Source organism: Panthera pardus, unplaced genomic scaffold, assembly GCF_024362965.1.
Source record: "Panthera pardus isolate Hobbes unplaced genomic scaffold, ASM2436296v1 HiC_scaffold_22, whole genome shotgun sequence".
NCBI classification, from domain to species: Eukaryota; Metazoa; Chordata; class Mammalia; order Carnivora; family Felidae; genus Panthera; species Panthera pardus.
The window spans coordinates 54959517-54979849 of record NW_026526788.1 but is presented as its reverse complement, the minus strand read 5'-3'; the positions used below and the strand labels follow the sequence as shown (position 1 = coordinate 54979849).

Sequence of the window (20333 nt, the reverse complement as noted above, 5' to 3'; positions counted from 1 at the left end):
GTGCATGCGGGTGTGGAGAGAGAGAAAGCCCAGGCTGGGAAGGCGGTGGGGGCGCCGCGCGGTTCTCGGTGCCAAGGAGGCGTGGCGGCTCTCTCTCCGCTCCAGAGTGCGGGGGCAGGCTGAAGGCCGAAGTGCACACCAAAGAGCTGTATTCCCACGCCCAGTTTGGGGACAACAACTACCCGAGCCAGGCCCGCTGTGACTGGGTGATCGTGGCGGAGGACGGCTACGGCGTGGAGCTGATATTCCGCACCTTCGAGGTGGAGGAGGAGGCTGACTGTGGCTACGACTACATGGAGGCCTACGACGGCTACGACAGCACCGCGCCCAGGCTCGGCCGCTTCTGCGGCTCCGGGGTGAGCGCCCCGGTTGCGGGGCCCGGGACCAAGCATGACGATTCAGAGCGTGAGGTGCCGCGGGCGCGGGGGTTGGGTCCCAGCCACTCCTGCCACTCGTTAGCACCAGCCAGCGGGATACAAACAGGGAGAGCAGTCGGAGAGGAGGGGGGGGGAGGGGGGGTGGTGGCCTGGGACCAGATCAGGAGGGCCTCACACCAATGTCGGCTATGTAAGAGCGTTTTCCTGGAGGATTTTCCTACTATTTTTGCAAAGGATTCCCTTCCCCCAAATCCTCATTTTTATTTGGCCTTCAGGCTTAAAAAAAATTTTTTTTTTAAATCATGCTTTTGTATATCCCGTATTTTCACAATTCTCTCCCCAAGCAACTCCAAGCTCCTCCGATATCCCGAATCACTCTTCCTGTGAGCACAGAGCTATGCTCCAGATCATCATCATTCTTCTCGTTACCTTTTCTTTCCTCAGCCTCCAACCCTGGAGGGGGCACGCCTGTTTTGTTCACTATTTCCCCAGCACCTGACCCAGAGCCTGGCATACAGTTGGCACTCAGTGCGAGTGTGTGCAGGGGCCAGTACAGGGCCCCGGTCACTCTCTGGCTGCACCACACTGGGCGTGCTCACACTGGCCCCGCCCCTCCTTGTCTCTGCCTCCAGGGCTGGTTGTACAAGCTTCTTTGCTATTGGCTGAAATTGCATCAGATCATTTTGGAGTCACTAGTGCTGCTTTTGCTGATCGGAACCTCAAAATGGCATTTATATCAGTCTCTGAATAATTTCCCGTTATCTTCCCTCACCCTCCCAAAAAGAAAGGATGGCAAAGTGGGACGTAACCAATGCCATGCCTTTAATAAAGTCTTTGAAACTATGGGGTCCGTGTGCGGAGGAAAACCTTGGAGAGTCCTGAACAGTGAGATGTGTGGGTAGCCCAGTTTGGTCCCACTGTGAGCTGGCAGACAGCAGCCTCGGAACCTGGTTCCCGTTCATTGACCCCCTTGGCCAAACCTTTCTAACAAAGGTAGAGGCTCCTTCCGACGTTTTGTCCTTGGATGGGACATAGGCTGAATCCGTGGGCTTTGGTGTTTGGTCTGCTGGGAGACACATCACAACGTGACCCAGGAGCTGGCGGATGGGGGGTACCTACTTCACAGTCAGACCTGAGCTTGGGTCCTGTCTAGCTGTATGAACTTGAGTTTCAGTTTCCTTAAGTATAAAGTGGAGATCACACCACCTTATAAAGTTGTCGTAAGGTTTATATATGAGGTAAGATCCGAAAGTACTTAGAGCAGTTCCTGGCCCATCTGTACCCGTAATAACCAGTAGATTCTATGTGAGCTGTGCGTCTGGGATTGTCTTGAAAAAGTGGGGCCTGGGGAGCTCTTAGGAGCAGAATTGGCAACGCTCTCCTTTGAAAAGGAGCTTGTTTTGATGCCCTTCAGAGTCTCTAATGCCAGGGACGCCTCATGACAGCACTGGCCTTCCTATGTTCTCATGTAACTTCCGTCTCATCCTCCGTATTTAAAACTTCAACCACAGCCAACTGACCTAAAGTCCCCCTGGTTTTCTCTTGCCCTTCCCTCAGCCACTGGAAGAGATCTACTCGGCAGGAGATTCTCTAATGATTCAATTCCACACGGATGACACCATCAATAAGAAAGGCTTTCACGCCCGATACACTAGCACCAAGTTCCAGGATGCCCTGCACATGAAGAAATAATGCCGATGTTCTTGAAAGACAGGAACTGAGAATGTTTTTTGTAACAATAGCACCTTGTGAATCTGCCCTAAACCGGTGTATAGTATTTTTCTCAAAAACTCAAAATCTAGTGTTGGAGGTCTGTCTCTGATGAAGTTTGGCCAACAAGGAAGAGGGAAGATGTTTTTTGATTCTGGCTACAACATTATCAGTCATGGGCTCTTAAGATTAAGGTTTTGAAGTTACTTACCATTCAAGCTACGCCTGGTCATACTCATTCCCTTTGTCCCATGCTCCTCTGGGGCAAGAGGCCGGCCTTTGGGTTGGTCATTCCTCTATTTCTGGATGTGCTTCTGTAGGTGCCAGGCAGCGTGACTGTGTCCCGAAGACTCAGGCTGTTTTCCGTCTACACCGGGCAGTGAGGATAAGAGCTTGGCCGTGGCTGAGTTGTTACTCACCGGCTTGGCTGGAGACTTTGGCTTTCTATCTGCCAGGGACATGTCAACCAGGAAACCTGAGAATATGGATGTCAGGACTAAAAAAGGACTCATGGTAAGCAGTGCACAGAGAGAGCTTGAGTATGAGAATCGTCGTCACAAAACTAGTTGACATCAAGCCTTCGGTCTATGTCATTGGCATTCCTTGCCACTTTGGGATTCCCTCATCCCTAACTGCACTAGGAGGCTGAGGCATCCACTATTAATTCCAGCAACATATTTGCCGGTGAGAGACCCCAGTTTGCCGAGAAGAAAACATCCTGGATCCTCCTGATACTCCTTTACTGGCTGACTTTGAGAAGACGCCACCCATGCTTGGGATTCCATGGGCCTAGAAGACCATTTCCTCCTCCAGCTTTAAAGGCACTTCCTGTGGTTGACCTTGACTTCTTGACAACTGATTCAAACTGCATTTGCAAGATGTGCAAAGACAGCCTATGAAGGACCAGTTCAGGTCCCTCGTGGGGTGAACACTGTTGAAAACTGGTTAATTAAAAGTTATGTAAGAATCATCATCTGTGGGACAAGTCAACTTTGTGACTAACTTCCTGTCAGCAGTCAGGTTAAAGAGTGCATTGGTAACTTTGCTCAGGCTAACTAGTATTCAATCACCAACTTGCAATCAGAATTCACCACATTGGCACGTGTTCTAGAGAAGTGTAGAGAATGTTGTTTACATAATTTTAGAACCTCCAGGTGGACTTTAAACAGTGAGGTAGTTTTGAATGGCATTTCATTAAGGCATCTATGGGCATTATGAGCTAAAAGCGTGGTATGTTAGCTTTAAAAGAGTATTTATGTTGGAATCATTTTTAAATAATGTTTACATAACCGTAAGTCCTGTTTGGTTGGTATTGAACACAGGACAGCACAGAGTGTTTTCCGTGAGACCTGAGATAGCTCCCAAGCTCCAGAATTCCTTTGGGATGAGGCAATGGCATTTTAAACAGAGTGTTCGTAAAATCTTAAAAAGTTATATTTTTTAAAGATCAGAATATGTCCCCAGAGGACTATGCCTAATTAAAATGATGGCTGGGAGTAAAACAAACAAAGGATAGTACAAAGAAAGGTAGAAGAAATGCATGGAAATATATTTTTTTCCTTAAAACAGAAAAAAATGCAAAGTATTATTATTAATAATAATATATGTCTGTATATATGTATGTATGTAAAGGATCAGCTGTCAGAGCCTTAATCAATGCAGTGTGACAAATGCCGATCGTAGCTTTACTGAGCGGGCCCTCCTGGACCAGCCCTGATTTTCTGTGTCTCCTTCGCCACACCCTCTCTTGGCTCGGGAAGGAGATTCGCCCGCATTCTCAAATCCTGGTGCATCACAGACCCTGCGGCGGGGGTGGAGCGGAATTCGACTCAGCAACAGGGAGCCCCTTGTTTCGTGGTTCAACCCGTCCGCTAGGGTGGATCCCATCTCTCAGATTTTTGTATTTTCTGGGGGTTTACCTTGTCTCATCTTATCTGTCAACGCTGGGACTGAAATCAGGATATATAAGGTGGCTGTTAGAGGTCTCTTTCCTACGACATGAGCATTCTGTAGTGTCGACCTTTAGAGGCCTACACAAGATCAACGAATTCCATGGAAGAGTGGGAGCAAATGAGAAACAGAGTTGGCCGTGCCTCAGCATTTGCCTCATGAAACAATGGTACTTATTTTTATCTCTTTAGTATGAATATTTTCAAAAACACACAACTTGGCCAACTTGAAACAATGGGACTCTTATGAAAACCTTTATTTAGGCCTTCTGTGAGTGACGTATTCCCAGACAAGACAAGCCCTGATTCAGCTGGGGCCGGCCAGACCGCTCCCCTGGGAGCTCACAAGGGGATTGACGCACTGGCTTCAAGAGAGAAGGTCCACTGGGCAGGAAGACCCAGGCCCCCTGCTGAAGGGGGACATTGCTACAGCCTGCTTTGTCCTTTAGTCGGGGGCTTGGCCTTGGGGATGTCTGGAGCTCCGAGACCTGCTTCCTTCTGTTCACAGAATTCCCTTGATGACCTGATGAAATGTGTGGGGTCTGGGTCATCAGCCTGGTCCAATTCTGGTGTGATCTTCTCTGGCAGAAGCTAGAACCTGAATCCCAGGGTGGGGAAAAGGTCTGGAATTAACTTTAGCCTGTGGAGTTTCTCCAAACAGAGAAAATGAGGCTGTGCATTGATTCACCGTAGGCCCATTTTCCTCTAAAGCTAACTTTCGTATTACTCGTGAAACACTCGGCTTGTTTAAATCATGTGCAAGAACCCTGTTAACTAGCAAATTCACACTGGGATTTGCTGTTGATCTGGTCCATTTGATAATAATTCGTGGTATTGTCGTTCAGTTTGCGAACAAATGTTCCCTTGACTTCCACTCCCTTGTTTTCCAAGTTCCCTTGATAGACAGAACCTCTGAAAAATAATCCCAAATGCCTAAAAGGTTTCTTTTTAAAAAAGAAAAACTGTGTAGAGTGCACTCTATAAATATATTGTATTTTTTATTTTGTGTAATTTTACATTTCGTGAAATGTTAGTTTCAAAGAGAAAAGCAGAGAGGAGCTAACATGTCTGTCTAGGAAGAATGGTCTCATTAAAGAATGTGGCTTCATTGATGTGTCCTGGGTTTGTATTACTAGTTCAGACAAGCTTGGTCCTCTTGATGATAGTTTCTCCAATGTCCCAGGACTTGAACATATGAAAAGGGGGAGCATCTCAGTGGCTTTGTATTCTCAGGTGAATACCCAGTGCCCGGTCAAGAGCAGAGCTCCCTATTGGACCCAGAAAGTCAGGAGCGAAGCTCCAGATGGCTTCAAAGCTGCCGCCTTTCTTGAACCCAAACAGGCTTGAAATCTGACACCAGACTTGTTGTGGAGCCGGGTGCTGTGATGACCGAGCTAGATGTAGTAGACAGACACCATTTGTCCCGCAGCACCTGTCTCTACTTTGCTTGTGTGCCTGAGGACCACGTCTGGCATCTAGAACTGAAGGGCACAGCTCCTATGAAGTGGCCCTGTCTCTCTGGGCGCTGGTAGCTCTCTTCCCCTCTTCAGGCCCAGGGGTGGTGATGACACTCTGCAGGTGTAATCCTGGGGCACTGCATTATCCCCCAAGGGGGATCTTTACAAATGGTCCTTTGAATAAGCCCTCTTCAAACAGAGCAAATTGAGTGTCTCATTTCCTGTGATGCAGGGTCATTTTTAGCCCAAAGACAGAGGTTCCATCTAATCGAGGACAGTCTTCTCGGGATGACCAGATGAGGAGACTTTGGGGTAGTTTTGGAATTTTTTGGGTCACATCAGGGAAGGGTCATGAGGAACCACGTTTTTTAAAGCACTCAGATTGGTCTTAATGCAAAATGACTTAAATGCCAAACCGCTCATGCGACTGTCTTGTGCTGCACGTGGAGTGTCAGGGTTTTAGGACCCTTCTGTCTTTTGCAGTCACCAGCACTGAAAGGTGCTCATTGCTCTTCGCACTCTACGAGCCAGTCTCCGGGAAAATACTCCTCTGCTGTAATCCAGACCTCCCGGAGAAGACGATCTTTGTCAACATCACTTAGCTAGTGCTCCTCTCCCCCTTAAACTCTTGAAAGACTTCCACTGCTCTACGACGGAAATCTCACCGAGCCCTGCCATCCTCACCCAATCCGTCCCCTTACTCTTTCTGTCTTTTGTCGTTGTTTTTGTTGCTGTTGTTAAGACATCTCATTCATTCATTCATTCATTCATTCCCAGTATGGTTAACACACAGTGTTACATTAGTTTGAGGAGTACATTATAGTGGTTCTACACATTACTCGATGCTCATCATGATAAATGTACTCTTAATGCCCCTCACCTATATTACCCACCCCCAGTTTGTTCTCTATATTTAAGATTCTGGGTTTTTTTTGTTTGTCTCTTTTTTTCTTTGTTTATTTCTTTTGTTTCGGAAACTCCACCTGTGTAACTCACTGTGTCTTCCTCCTTCTGAGGTCACTCCCCTGGTTTATGTTGCTTCAGGCACACAGACCTCCTTCCAGGCTGTGCCTGCTTCAGCCCCGGGGCTTTGCATATGCTGTTCCCGCTCCCTGGGACCGTCTTCTCCTCTTTCACGTGCACCCTAAGGGTCACCTCTCAGGGCCATCTAGAACAACTGTTTACCAGTCACTCCGATCACTTCGTCTGTTCCTTTCCTAGGGGGTCTCCCTTGTTCCGATTGGGGTCTGCCTGCCCTTGCTGGAACATACATTCCTCAAGAGTTGGGGCCTCATTTGTCTTTATCACCAAGGCCCAGAACCATATCCAGAAAACCCCTCGACATACAGAAGCTGTCAAAAAGATTTGTTGAATCATGATGAATGCATTCATTTAAGTGACCAAATGTCTTGGTCATAATTGTGTTGTTTCGTTGGCATGGGACTCCAGCTCTGTCAGTGTTTTAAGGAAGCAAACTCTTAACAAAGAACTCACACAAAATATAAAGCATTCCATGTCAGCGGCTTCCTCCAGCTCTAGGAAGGTCCCCACTCAACACGTGAGAGCAGAAGGGGGGCGAGGTCAAACTCCCCACCAGGCAGCTCATTGACCAGGGAGTGTGTTCACTGCGGTCCCTCGAACACAGAGCAGGCTCCAACACCGTCACACGGGCATCCTCGGCGTTGATGCTGGTGGGGTGCTGACCCCATCATTGCCGGGACAGCGGTCAACACCGAAGCCTGCAGCAGGGGAGGGTGCGGCCAGCCTCGGCCTGTGTAACCCATTGTTTATAAAGAGCCACTGGCCGCAGAAGCCACCAAGCTCTCAAGCCAGCCGTGGGTTCTTTGCTGAGGAACGAGCCTGGAAAGTAAGAGAGAAAATGAAAACAAGGAGGGAGGCTGACCCGGGCCATACACGGTGACCATGAAGCAGGACGCCATCTCCCCGACGGGTGGGCGGAGGACTCGGCTACTCCCCTGGCCATACAAGGCTTGGCCAGAGCTCTCACGGGGCCACACCCCTTGTGTCACCCTTGCCCTCCCAGCTGGGTGCTCTACAGATGTGAGACACAAGCCAGTAACACCAGCAAGAAAGGAGCTTGCCGAGGGCGGCGTCTGGAGAAGGTTCTTGGGAGGCTGTCAGAAATGGTGAGTAAGGCTAGCATCTTTTCTCACCCTGCCTTCCTTCCTCACTATAAAAAACAACTCCCAGGCATTTAAAGCTCATATCTCGTACTGCAAACGTGACTCTACTCTAGGTGCTGTGACTTCAAGGGACTTGGTGTTTTATTATTTTCCTATAAGCAAAATACTAATCATTAAATCAATTCTCCTCTAATATTTGCTGATCTCATCTTTCATTTTAATATTAACATTTTGTCTTTAAACCCTCCCCCCCAAACACACACACACACACACACACACACACACACACACACAACAAGGGCGCAAAGCACATGTTTCAGCTAAATTTATTTCCCAGTTGAAGCAGGGGGTGTGATCCCCACCCTTCTCACTTGCTCAGTCCGCCTTCCGTTATCTGCAACATAGATACTGGTGAGTTGCATTGGAAGTGTTCTGATTTTCTTACTGACTTGTGACACATATTTGGGCGTGACTCAATCAAAAGAAGTTTGCTAAGTTAGAAGAGGCTTCTGTGGCTCCTTTATTAAAGAGGTTATTAGAAGGAGATGAATTCTGGCTTTGGAGTTAGGAAGATCCGTGATCTAACCAGACCCAGACCACTTGCCAGCAACCTATCTTGGTCTCAGTCCCCACACTCACCATGTAGGGACGACGGCCTTCCCCTTATGGGGCACTTATGCATGCGGTGTCTGACACACAGTGTCCCCTCAATAACAGTGAGTATATCCTGTCTCTCCCTCCTTCCCCTCACAAATGGCAAACTCATAATGAGTGACACTTGACCGGTGAGCTCCTAATGTGCCTTCATCTGAAAATATTGTATGGTGCTTAGACCAGCAATAAGTGTATTGTGGCAAATCCCTGTACTTGGAATGTTGCTAATCTATGCATGCAATTCCATCCAGTAGGAACTTCCCAAGTGGCTTCCCTGTGCCCTGCTCCATGCTGGCCAGGCCTTAAAGAACGTGACACCGCGTGACTCCCCCCACCCCTACACACCTAGAGTATTTTACAGTTTGGAAGGAGCAGTTACAGATGTTGTTTCCTTTGGGCTTATCCTGCGAGATGGGCAGGGCGAGTTAACATTATCCCTCTTTTAAGGATGCAAAAACTGAGCCTGGGAGAATAGAGTTGCTGGGAGGAAGTGGAGACCAGAGAGTCTGAGTCACTTTTCCAAGGTCACACAGTTACTAAGTGGCTGAGTCTGGACTGGAATCCAGATCAGGAGACTCCAAGCCTCAGCCCACCCAGCTGCCTCTCTGAAGGGTACTGTGTCAGATTCTCCCCCCCCCCCACCCCAAATGTATGTGATGTTTTTCTTTCCACGAGGGCACCGTACTGTGTCTCTACAAAATATGAATGTCTTTCTGGAATTGGCCAAAATCTTCGTCATCCAGATATTGATAAACAGCACATGCAATGGCCCACTTGCTGCCCCCCCTTTTGCTTCCCCCCAAAGGAAGCTTTGTCTTGGGCCTGCTGACATCAGTACCCAGTATTCACTGATGAGATAAGGCTCTGGGCAGCTGTGTTCAATACCGTGACCACCGAGAGTCCTTGCCGCATCTCTGGGCTTGGTTGGTGTTGGCCTGAAGGGCAGTGGTTAGGAGCCTTGAGCAAGAAGACCCCGACCTAAGGTGGCCCAGATATTCCCCTTGCTCTAACATTGTCCCAGAAGAGTGTCTATCTTGGTCTCGGTAAAGAGCAGCCTGAAAGAGTGGCATTGGCTAGCCCAAGCTGTGGTGACAGAGCATGGGGAGAGGGAGGAGGAAGCAGCCGCTGGAGGCTCTGGGCAGGCTCACGACTTGGCGCCTCAGTGAGCTCATAGTCTTTCAGTATGGCTCCACATTTGGGGGAGAGGTGAGGCTGGGTGCTGAGTGAGGGGGCGTGCAGAGGGTTTACCCTCTCCTCTGTTGTCCTGAGTAGCTACACTTCAGCCCGCAACCTGTGCCTGAGACCCAGCACAAACTAAAGCCTTGTCTTTCTCAGGTTCTGCCTCCTGGGAATGGGGTTAAGGAGCAGGTGTTCTTGTTGGAGCATGACCCTTGTGGGTCTTACTTCCTACCCCCAACAGAAAGTACCAAATGCTTTTAAACTCATGCAATTCCCTTGGGGCGCCTGGGTGGCTCAGTCAGTTGAGCATCTGACTCTTGATTTCAGCTCAGGTCATGATCCCAGGGTCTTGGGATCAAGCCCCACCTTGGGCTTTGGGCTGGGCATGGAGCCTGCTTGAGATTCTCTCTCTCTCCCTCTGCCCCTTTCCCCTGCTCTCTCTCTCTCTCTCTCTCTCAAGTAAAAAAATAAAAACTCACACAATTCCCTCCCTAAAAGGAGTTCTGGGGAAAAACAACTTTCAGCACTTTGCTGAATTTTTAGTACAGTCTTTGCTGCCCTCTGGGTTGGGATTCCTCAGCCAATCACTGGCTGGCCCCTTAATCTGACCTTGGCTGGGGATCTGAGGAGGGGAGAGGGGGTCGAGGTTGACTTGATATTGAGGGAGGAACTCCCGATCCCAGCCTCCTCTGCTCCCTTTCTGTCTTTGGAGACGGAGATTGGGAGCAGAAATTGGGAGGTGACTGAGCCTGTGGAATTAGTAAGTTTTCTTGTGACCCACCAAGGTGAGTGACAGTTGGTAGGGGGTCTGGAGCCTGACTGACCATTCCTGGAGCCTTAATATTTCCTTCTCTCCTCCAGAGTTTCTCACTGAACTTCACACTGCCGACCAACACGGTAAGTGCAGCGGGCCCCGGGCACCAGGCAAGTCAGCACATCTGACTGGGGGTAGGGAGGGGGGCAGAGCACATCACACAGAGCTCACGCCAGGGGATAAGTGGCCGGTTGTCAGAGGACTTATGAATAGTTGGGGCGGGGGGCACTGAGACAAATGTTTCAATTATAAAAATTATAAATACTTTTTTTTTTAGAGAGAGAGAGTGTGAGCAGGGGAGAGGGGCAGAGGAAGACAGAGAGAGAGAGAGAGAGAAACAGAGAGAGAGAGAGACAGAGACAGAGAGAGACAGAGAATATTAAGCAGGCTCCACACTCAGCACAGAGCCTGATGCAGGGCTCGATCCCATGACTCTGGGATCATGGCCTGAGCTCAAATCAGGAATTGGAAGCTCAACCGACTGAGCCACCCGGGCACCCCTAAATAAACATTTTAAAAGGAAAATAGAAAAAAAAATCAAAACCCCTAAATTCCCATCAGCGGAAAACCTTGGTGCTTCTCCTTCTAGTCCTGTTTGACTTTACGTATGTTTTGACTTTTGTTGTCTCTGTACCACGCTTGATTTTATACAGATTCTGCGATAAAAATTTTCCATCAGCCTTTATAACCGTAACTGAGGATAGTCACATGGTATTCCTTCAAGTGAATTATCTCTTGAATCGGTTAACCACAATTAGGAATAATTTTGTCATAAAAGTTGTTATAGCTAAATCCTTGTCTGCCTTTCCTTAGTGTATGTTCTAGAAGGGGCATTGTTGGGGCGACAAGAATGAACAGTTTATGGCTCTCGAGTCTGGCCTGTAGTTGCAAGTCAAACGGAGATTGTCGGTTGATGGCGTAGAGTCTCAGCCCATAGCCGCTCTTCTGTCTTCTGTCCTCCTGTTGTGTGGAGATAACGCAGCCAGGGTTGTTTTCTGACCAGTGGTGCTGCCATGATGGGGCTAGGCACTTTCCCGGCCCAGATTTTTAGTGGGTTTAGCTGTGCCAAACTTTTCTGGTAAGTTACATGGTGATTCAAAGAGAATAAACTGCATTTACCTGATTGGAGGATGCCTAAGCCAGGGTTCATTTAAAAAAAATTTTTTTTTAATGTTTATTTATTTTTGAGAGAGAGAGACAGAGCACGAGCGAGGGAGGGGCAGAGAGAGGGGTAGACAGTTCAAAGCAGGCTCCGGGCTCCGAGCTGTCAGCACAGAGCCCCACCTGGGGCTTGAACTCATGAACTGTGAGACCGTGACCTGAGCTGAAGTTGGTCGAGTAACCTACTGAGCCATCCAGGTGCCCCGGCCAGTGTTCGTTTTTACTGTAACTTAGGGGCACAGCCCGGAAAGCAGTGGAAAGGTGCCACCTTGTGACTCACGGCCTGCCTTCTGGTGCCTGCTCCCGGCCGCCCTGGATCTCTGTACCTCACCTCCCCGGGCACCCACCCTGCCCTCCTGGCAGAGGCCTGACTTGCTCTGCTCCCTGCTTCAGCCTCTGCCTGTTGTCCTCACACAAACGTCCCTATTCCTTCTTCACCTGTCAAAACCTTGTAATGTGATCACCGCTGGACCATTCCCCCAGCTGCTTTTTCCCCCAGAGAAATCAGCAGGTGTATAGAGACCCCAGGTTCTGTCTAATCCTGGCTTGGCTTAGCCTATGAAGGTAACTCAGAGAAGCAAGAGGCCATTGCTCGGGGCAGCGGTGGTGAGTGGGGGGTAGGGCGGATGCCTTTATGATGCTAGTCGTCACCTTTTGTAGTATTTTCTTTGTTAGTAGCCCATTTCTCTGAGGACTGTCCCTTCCTCCTATGTAGGGCAAACGACCATCCCGGTTAGTCTGGGGCTGTCTGGTTTCAGCATGGATGTCCTACATCCTGGGCAAGTTCTCCAGGTGGTTGGTCATCCTACCCAGCAGTTATATTCTCCTGCATGAGCTCCCCTTGTGGTGTGAATGACCCGGAGTGCCGGTGCCCCGGGAGGTAGGGGAGAGGTACACCTGGCTCATCAGAGCCTGTCTGCAGGGGGTTTGGAAAAGGGCACACACGCAAGTTGGTCTCTGCTGAACAGTACTGGAAGGTCAAGTACAAACACTGGGTTGGGGTGCTGCATTCGGTCATGGAAGGCAGTGTAGCACCGCGGTTAAGGGCATGGACCCTGGAGCCAGAGCACCTGGCACCCACCACTTAGGGCTGTGTGACCTCACACAAGTGGCTTCACTTCTCTGTGCGTCACTCCTCTCATCTGTAAACCGGGAGTCATTATTGTCCTTCTTCATGAGCTGTTGTGAAGAATAAATGAGCCAATACAGGTGAAGTACTTGAACAGGCACTTAGTAAGTTCTCCCTAATTGTTAGCGGGCACAATTAGCAGAGCAGAAAAACCCATCTGGAGACAGAAAGAAGGAAGCAAACAGGCAGAGAGGAGTGCATGTGAAAGGTTAGGATGCCCAGGAGAGATGGAGAGATCCCACAAGGGATGGCTCCAGTCCCCAGAGAAGCCAGATGCCCGCTGGCCTTTGGCTCCACGCGGCATCCCGGCACCTTTAGAGGTAACTCTTTTTTTTTCTTTTTGCCAAAGCCAGCCCAAGTGAATTTCTAAAATCTAAAGACAGAACATCTTACCTGAAACAATATTGGACTCTTCCACCACTCTGAGAAACAGAACACTTTTGGCAGACAGCAGCATTAAAGTGGTACTGAGGGTCGGGGCGGGGGCGGAGTCTGTGTTTAGGTACAAGTGTAACCATTTAAGTATAAATCCCCCCCTCTGATGGGAGCTCTTTGAGAAAGAGACCTGGGCTTGGAATTCACACACCCAAGTGAGATTCGATTTATAGTTACCCCTGGAACCTTGGAAAAGACCCATCACTTCTCTAAGATCTATTTCATTTTCTGCAAGATGGAGACAGTAAGTAAAAGCCCAGGCCCCAGGGACTCCAGCGTGCTCACTGAGGTTGATGATGAAGTAAATAACAGGTCTGACCAGAACTTTGCCAAGTTCAAGTGAAAGACAAAAGCATACACTTCTGGTGCTCACTGGACCCTCATGACAGCCCTAGAGGTAGGTACTAACATCCTTATTTTGAAGATGAAGAAATGAGGCCCCTTCGCATGAGTTGAGAAATCACCATTTAACTCTGGACACGTGTGAGCCAGGGACGTATGCTTTTAACCTCACAGGGCACAACTTAGTGTAGTTTACGCCGGTTAGTGGCTAACGTGGAACTCTGTCCCTTGAGAGTTCTTGATCTGGGCAAGACTCTCACCTGAAATATCTCATAAATGGATGAAATCTGGTTCCCCCACTTGAGTGGAGCTATGAACTGGTCACATGTATTCACAGAGATTCACAACTTCAGCTATCCCCCAAAGCTATTTGCTTTGTTGCATATTTGAAAACAGGTAAGGCTTCCTTAAAGAAACTTGCGTCCACCAGTATTAATATTTGTTTCCTTTCTAGCAATGGGCACAAGTGGTCCAAAGCCTGATGGAAAGGCTGTGGGGGCTAGGGACAGAAGAAAGCTTTTTTGAGTTGTAAAACGCTATATTGCACATCCACAGGGTGAATAAGAAAGACACCACCAGAATTTCTGAATTCTCTCTCCTTATAGCCAAATTTCATTCCTTCTTACCTAGAAAGCAACCAAGAAAGGTTCTATTTGGCAGTTATTGCCATATGTTATTTTCAATAGAAAGTTTAGCAAAGGGGTAAACTTTAGGCATGATCGCTTAACCTTTGATGGACTCTCTTGTATGATGTGCAGATTTCGTTTCTTTAAGATGTGTGTTCTTTTTTCACGCAGACTTCCTCCCCAGTTGTTACAGGTGGGAAAGAAGCAGTAAGTATATCCCTAAATTATGGAGCCTTGGTTTGGTCACTTATAAGAAGGAAATAATAATGTTCCAGCCATTTCCTACCTTTGTTTTAAAGATTAAAGTTCGATACGTCACGAAGCACAGAAGGCGGCTCAACAATTATCCTTGTGACCAACTCAGCTTAAAAATGAAGGAGAGCATGCAAAAGTCACAGACAGATTTCACGAAGTGTTAAGCGGGAAAAGCTGGACACGAAAGAGTACATACGTTTCATGTGCATCTAGATGATGTGGGCAAACAGAGGCAAAACTAACATATGGTGATGGATTTCAGGATAGTGGTTACACATGCTGGGAGTATGGGCGGCTTCAGGGCTTCCGGCAGTGTTTTGTGTTTTCATCTGGGTGCTGGTTACCTGTGTGAGATCATCATGCGAAAAGCCATCCAGCTATATATTTATGATTTATATAGTTTCCTGTATGTATGTTATATATGAGAGCTGAGCGTTTATAGGGATTCTGCAGATCATCTTTGATATTTCCAGATAATCTATAAATTTGAAAACTTATGTGGATACAAGGATGGCTGTTTCCACTCAGATTGAAGCAAAATGGACATTTGAAAATTAATTGCTTAATGCATATACTGTAAATGAATTTAAAAATTCACGTCCGAATGATGTGAAATATAACTTTTCACTTTTTGCCAAATTGATAGGTTAAAATAGTATCTAATAGCTGTTTTGAATTGTTTCTCAGCTTTTGCTATGTTGATGAGACATCTGTACCTCTGTTCATAGGAATGGCCTGTTCATATCCTTTGCCCATTTTCCTACCTGATTATCACCCTTTTTCCATTGGTTTAAACTGTGTAAATTAAATCCACGAGTCATTTGTCATGGATGTTGCGAACATTTTTTCACAGTATTTTATTATCCATTGATTTAGTATATGACACTTAGAGGCCATGTGGGGGGTTGCTTTGTTTTATTTTTAATCAACGGAACTTTCCCTTTATTCTTGGAGGAACTGACTCTGCCCTTCTCTCTTTTGCCAGGACTGTGGGCCTTCTCTTGGGTTAGCAGCCGGCATCCCGTCCCTGGTGGCCACAGCCCTGCTGGTGGCTTTACTGTTTATACTGATTCGCCGAAGAAGCAGCAGCAAGGAGTCCGCCGAGGTGATCAGCAGCTTCTTTGGTTCTAGATGTAGTAGCAGGAATCAGTATTTCAGTGAACTGGCTTTGGGCTGAGGGTGTCAGAATCCAAATCTGTTTTCTGGGGACACTATGGTGAACGTTCCTGTCCCTCCATTTCTATCGCAGACTGAAGATAGTACACTCCAGGCAGAGCTGATGTGTCACACAACCTTCGCTTCAGGAAATCTGTGGCAACAAGGATAGTATCTGGGGTGGCAAAAAGTGGCAGTGGAGAGGGACGTGTGTTGCCATGGCAAACACACGTCTGTACCGTGGGTGTGTTCTCTAAAGTCGAGAAACTAAAGGGCACGGGCTTCATAAAGAGAGTGGAAATAATCTCAGGAAAGATAGGAGGTGAACAGGTGCCGACATGTCTATGGTGAGGACATGTCCACAGGCATGGGGCTCTGTTGCCCTTTGCCCTTTTTGTACATCTGAGCACACATCAGTCACAAGGGAATCTACCAACTCCACCCCTCCAAATGCCGGATTGCTCTGGAGACCGTGCTCAGAATTCAAAGGCCCCCCCAGACCACTATCCAAGAAGCTTCTGTGGTTATAATACAACGGTGTCGTGTGGACTCTGGGTTCTAATTCCGTCCTCTATTTATGAACAGTCCTGGTTGTTCTCATATTAATAAACGTTAACGTGAGATAGACAATCGAGGCTCTACCCCGGGCTCTGCCACTTTATGAGTTATATGATCCTGAACAAGAGCTTCCACATTTTCTGTGCCTTGGTTCGCTCTACTCCAAAATAGGGGTCAGAAAAACTGCCTTCCCTATTTTAAGAGGTAGGCAAAGTTGTCAAGATGGACTAGGATTATGGTTGTAAAGATGTGTTGACAAGCTGTAAACTTTAAACATATTAAGACATATTATGGTTGTTGGTGGTGTTAATATTTAAATCATAGCTTCTCCAATGCACTTTAAAATCACCTAGGAGACTACAAAAATACCAATCACCAAAACCAATTAAATTAGCACCTCTGGACAATAGAGCTACGGCATGGAGAATTTTAAATATATACTAAGGTAAAGAGAATGGTATAATGAACTCAATTATCAAAACGTGGCCAATCTTGTTTGACCTCTGCTCCCACCCACTTCTCCCCACTGTCAACCTGGGATTCTTTTCGAAGTAACTTACAATGATATTTCTCATTTATGGAATTTTTGAGGGGGTGGTTATTATCTGTTTGCTTACTTTGTTTTGTTTTTAAAGCTTTCTGATGATTCTTATGTGCGTGCAGGTTTAAGAACCATTGGTTTTAATCATGGTCGTGGGCGAATGCTGGGATCCTTCATTTATTCTTTCCTTTTAAATGTATTTTTACCAACTTAGGAAAGTGAGAGGCCATGTGAAATTTCAGAAATCTATGACAATCCCAAGATTGCTGAGGTAAGAACTCTTGTTTAAAATCACTGTAGATCATTGATACAGTAAGCAAGCTAAGGGTTTTTAAGCCGTCCACGTACAGGAGAAGTACCGTGTGAGCACGTGTGGAAAAGAGGTGGCCCAGGGAAGCTCAGGCACAAAGGAGGTTCTCACTGTGTGTTTATTGGCTGGACAGGAATTCAGGGTTGATTGAATATTAGAAAGCCAATTTAGGGACACCTGGGTGGCTTAGTTAGGTGTCTGACTCTTGATCTCAGCTCAGGTCATGATCTCACAGTTTGTGACATCGAGCCCTGTGTCGGGCACTGGGCTGACAGCAAGGAGCCTGTGTGGGATTCTCTCTCTCTCTCTCTCTCTCTCTCTCTCTCTCCATCAGTCTCTTAGCCCCTCCCCCACTCATGCTTACACACTCTCTCAAAACAAACTTTAAAAAAAGAAAATCAATATTATTTATTTCACTGACAAATTAAAAGAGAAAAATTGTATGACCATCTCAACAGAAGACAGTCCAAATAAATTAAACAGCCATTTGTGATGTGAACTCTTAGCAAACTGAAACTAGCATAGGAACTTCCTTAACCTGAAAGAAGACATCTTTTTACAAATTTATAGCAAACGGATCTAAAGGTAAAATATTAATGAATTCTCTTTAAGATTGGAAACAAAACAAGGATGATCTATTCAATACTGAATTCTATTCAGTACTGTACTTTAGGTCCTAGTCAATGCAGTAGGATAAGAAAAAGAAGTAGAGGGGCGCCTGGGTGGCTCAGTCGGTTGAGCGTCTGACTTCGGCTCAGGTCGTGATCTCGTGGTTCATGAGTTCGAGCCCACATCGGGCTCTGGTGCTGACAGCTTGGAGCCTGCAGCCTGCTTCAGATTCTGTGTCCCCCTTTCTCTTGCCTCACCCCGGCTTGTGCTCTCTCTCTGTCTTTCAAAAATGAATAAACATTAAAAAAAAAAAGAAGTAGAAATTAACTTGAGAGGGGGAGATTCTTTCACAATGTGTACATATATCAAATAATTACATCATACTCCTTAAACATCTTACAATTTTGTTTGTCAATTATACCTCAATAAATACTAAAAAAGAAATAGAATAAAGAAGAAAAAGAAGTAGAAATTGTAAGACTGGAAAAGAAGAAACAGAATGTCATTATTTCCAGATGATATGATTATCTACATAGAAAAGCCAAAGTATCTACAGATAAATTATTAGAATTAAGGAAAGACTTTAACAAGTTGCCTGGATATGAGATCAATATACAAAAGCAATTTGCATTTCTAAAAATCATTAACAACCAATGGAAAAAGTAATTTTTAAAAATGCCATTTTGTAGAGGTATTAAAAATATGTACACTGCTAAGGAATAAATCTAACAAAAACTGGAACCCCTTTATGGGGAATAATAAAACTTCAGTAAAAGATATTAAATAGGACCTAAATAACGGGAGTTACATACCACGCTTCTGGATAGAAAGACTCAAGAGGTAAAGATGTCAAACAACCTCAAATCAATCTATAGATAAATATGGATTCCAATACAAATCCCAACAGATTTTTTTTACAGGGAACTCAATAAAAGGCTACTAAAACCTGTATGGAAGAAGGCAGGGAAAAAATTTTAAATAGCAATGAATGGACAGAATGAAGAGAAAACAAATAGGAAGATGGTACATTTAAACTCAACCACATCAGTGAGTTCATTAAATGTAAATGGTATAGGGACACCTGGGTGGCTCAGTTGGTTGACTCTTGATTTTGTCCCGGGTCATGATCCCAGGGTCTTGAGATCAAGCCCTTCATTAGGCTCTACACTGAGCATGGAGCCTGCTTGAGAGTCTCTGCTGCCCCCCTCTCTCCCTCCCTCCCTCTACCCCTCTCCCCTGCTTACACTCTCTTCCTCTCTCTCTCTCTCTAAAAAAAAAAGATCTGCAAAATATTTTTAAAAATGTAAATAGTCTAAATATCCCAATTAAAAGACAGAGATATAAAAATCAAAACTTACATCAGATTGAATATAAAAACAAGATCCAACCAAATACTGCCTGCAAAAACTCAATTTAAATATAAAGACACTAATAAATTAAAGGTGAAAGGAATGAAAAAGAAACACCATGCTAACATGAAACAAAAGAGAGTGGAGTGGCCAGAAAAAAACCTGCCAAGGCACTAAGCTTGGCAATTATAGGCCTCTCCTCATTTGTTTTCTGTCTCTCAAGGATCACATCCTTTCTTGCCTGATGTCCAGCGTCTTGAAAACTTGTTTTAAATGTTTTTTTGGACTTCTGGTTGTTCAGGCGGGAGGGTAAATCTGGTTGCTGTTTGGCCAGAAGCAGAGGTCTTTCTTTGCTCTATTTTTGAAAACCTGTTTGTTTTCTCAAGAATCCTAGGAGGTCACCCACACATGAGAAGAATATTACGGGAGCAGAAGAAGCCCACATATATGTGAGGACTGTAGCAGGAAGTGAGGAACCCATGCATGACACTTACCGTCCTACTGTTGAAACGGAGAGAAGAAGGGGATTGTGGTGGCTTATGCCCAGACTGAGTCTGGAATGACGCATTTCAGTCAAGGAGAAGATATGGAGCTGGAACAGAGCTGAAAACCCATGGATTTTTGCTCGGAATGAGGAGAGATGCCAAGCTGCTTCTTAACCTATCTAAATTTCATGTGTAGATCTGGAAAACTTTCAGGTTGGTTTGTCTCTGTAGGTGACAGAGCTAAAGGTTCATTCCAACACTCGGATCTTGTTTAATAAGCAGTGAAGCACCAAGTGAGGTCCAGAAGGAGCCCTTTGATCCTATTCTTGACCTATGCTTTTCTTTTCTTTATGATTTTGGGGAAGGGACTTGATTTCTGTGTGTTTTGCCTTATCTTTTTTCACATCTCTTTTCTCAAAAAAAAAAAAAAAAATCATCAGACCTGGCTTCTGTGGGAAGGTTGGCCAAGGTCAGCATGGTGCAAGTTGGGATATAAATAAAACTTAAATTGGATTATGAGGGGAAGCAGTTTCTTATTTCTGAACATCTCAAGGTAGAAATCCTGTGGAGCCATATGTTCCCTGACTACAGGGGTAGCACATGCTCCCATTTGTGTCTGTGCTCAAAGAGTATTTAAGGAAGGCAATTCTGCAGTAGACTCTCTCTCCCTCTGTGTGTGTGTGTGTGTGTGTGTGTGTGTGTGTGTGTTGAGGGTAAATATGGTGGAGTGAAGGCAAAGGTCGTTCCAGGAGATTAGAAATGAGGGCTATATCCATTTTGTTAGAATGGAGAGAAAGGCCCACGTCCTTGGACTTGCGTGGGGAAAAACTCACTGGCAGGAAGAGAGGGCAAGAGGACTCTGGATGAACACAGGACCAAAGGGATGGGCTAAGTAGCAATTTGCTTGCCATCTGAGGAAAGCCTGAAGACACATCAGCTGGCTCAGGCCAGGACTTCAACATTGCTTCTGTGATGGAGCTTCCGGGAGTCCTGGTTCTGCCATGCGGGGCCATTGCTGGTGAACAGGCAGGGTCTCCGAATGGGAGAGCCTGAGTCCACGGCATCTCAGGATCCATCCACCAATTCCACTCTGA

General features: G+C 46.3%; 2 protein-coding genes across 3 annotated transcripts in view; both read left to right on the top strand.

Annotated features, from left to right (window-relative positions):
- The window catches only part of TLL2 (tolloid like 2), a 121498-nt gene extending 117610 nt beyond the window's left edge, over positions 1-3888 (top strand). Inside the window, exons 20-21 of the mRNA XM_019458966.2 lie at positions 106-356; positions 1935-3888. Coding sequence (XP_019314511.2) covers positions 106-356; positions 1935-2069 — 386 coding nt within the window. The 3' untranslated portion in view covers positions 2070-3888. The remainder of the gene's footprint in view (positions 1-105; positions 357-1934) is intronic.
- Positions 3889-6976: 3088 nt separating this feature from the next.
- Positions 6977-19752, top strand: OPALIN (oligodendrocytic myelin paranodal and inner loop protein). 2 transcript variants are annotated; one of them, XM_019458971.2, is made up of 6 exons: positions 6981-7640; positions 10332-10367; positions 14149-14184; positions 15218-15337; positions 16701-16757; positions 19141-19752. In XM_019458971.2, exons 1-6 carry the CDS (start codon positions 7638-7640, stop codon positions 19315-19317), a joined length of 429 nt encoding a protein of 142 aa, XP_019314516.2. In that variant the 5' UTR covers positions 6981-7637; the 3' UTR covers positions 19318-19752. The 2 variants fall into 2 exon arrangements, with proteins under 2 accessions (XP_019314517.2, XP_019314516.2); XM_019458972.2 differs by lacking the exons at positions 10332-10367; positions 14149-14184 and having other exon boundaries at positions 6977-7640.
- Positions 19753-20333: the final 581 nt, after the last annotated feature.

Excerpts from the sequence above, each read along its gene's own strand:
- OPALIN (XM_019458971.2), top strand. Across the intron at positions 10,368-14,148 it reads TCACACTGCCGACCAACACG|ACTTCCTCCCCAGTTGTTAC; the intron begins GTAAGTGCAGCG and ends TTTTTCACGCAG. Across the intron at positions 16,758-19,140 it reads ACAATCCCAAGATTGCTGAG|AATCCTAGGAGGTCACCCAC; the intron begins GTAAGAACTCTT and ends TGTTTTCTCAAG.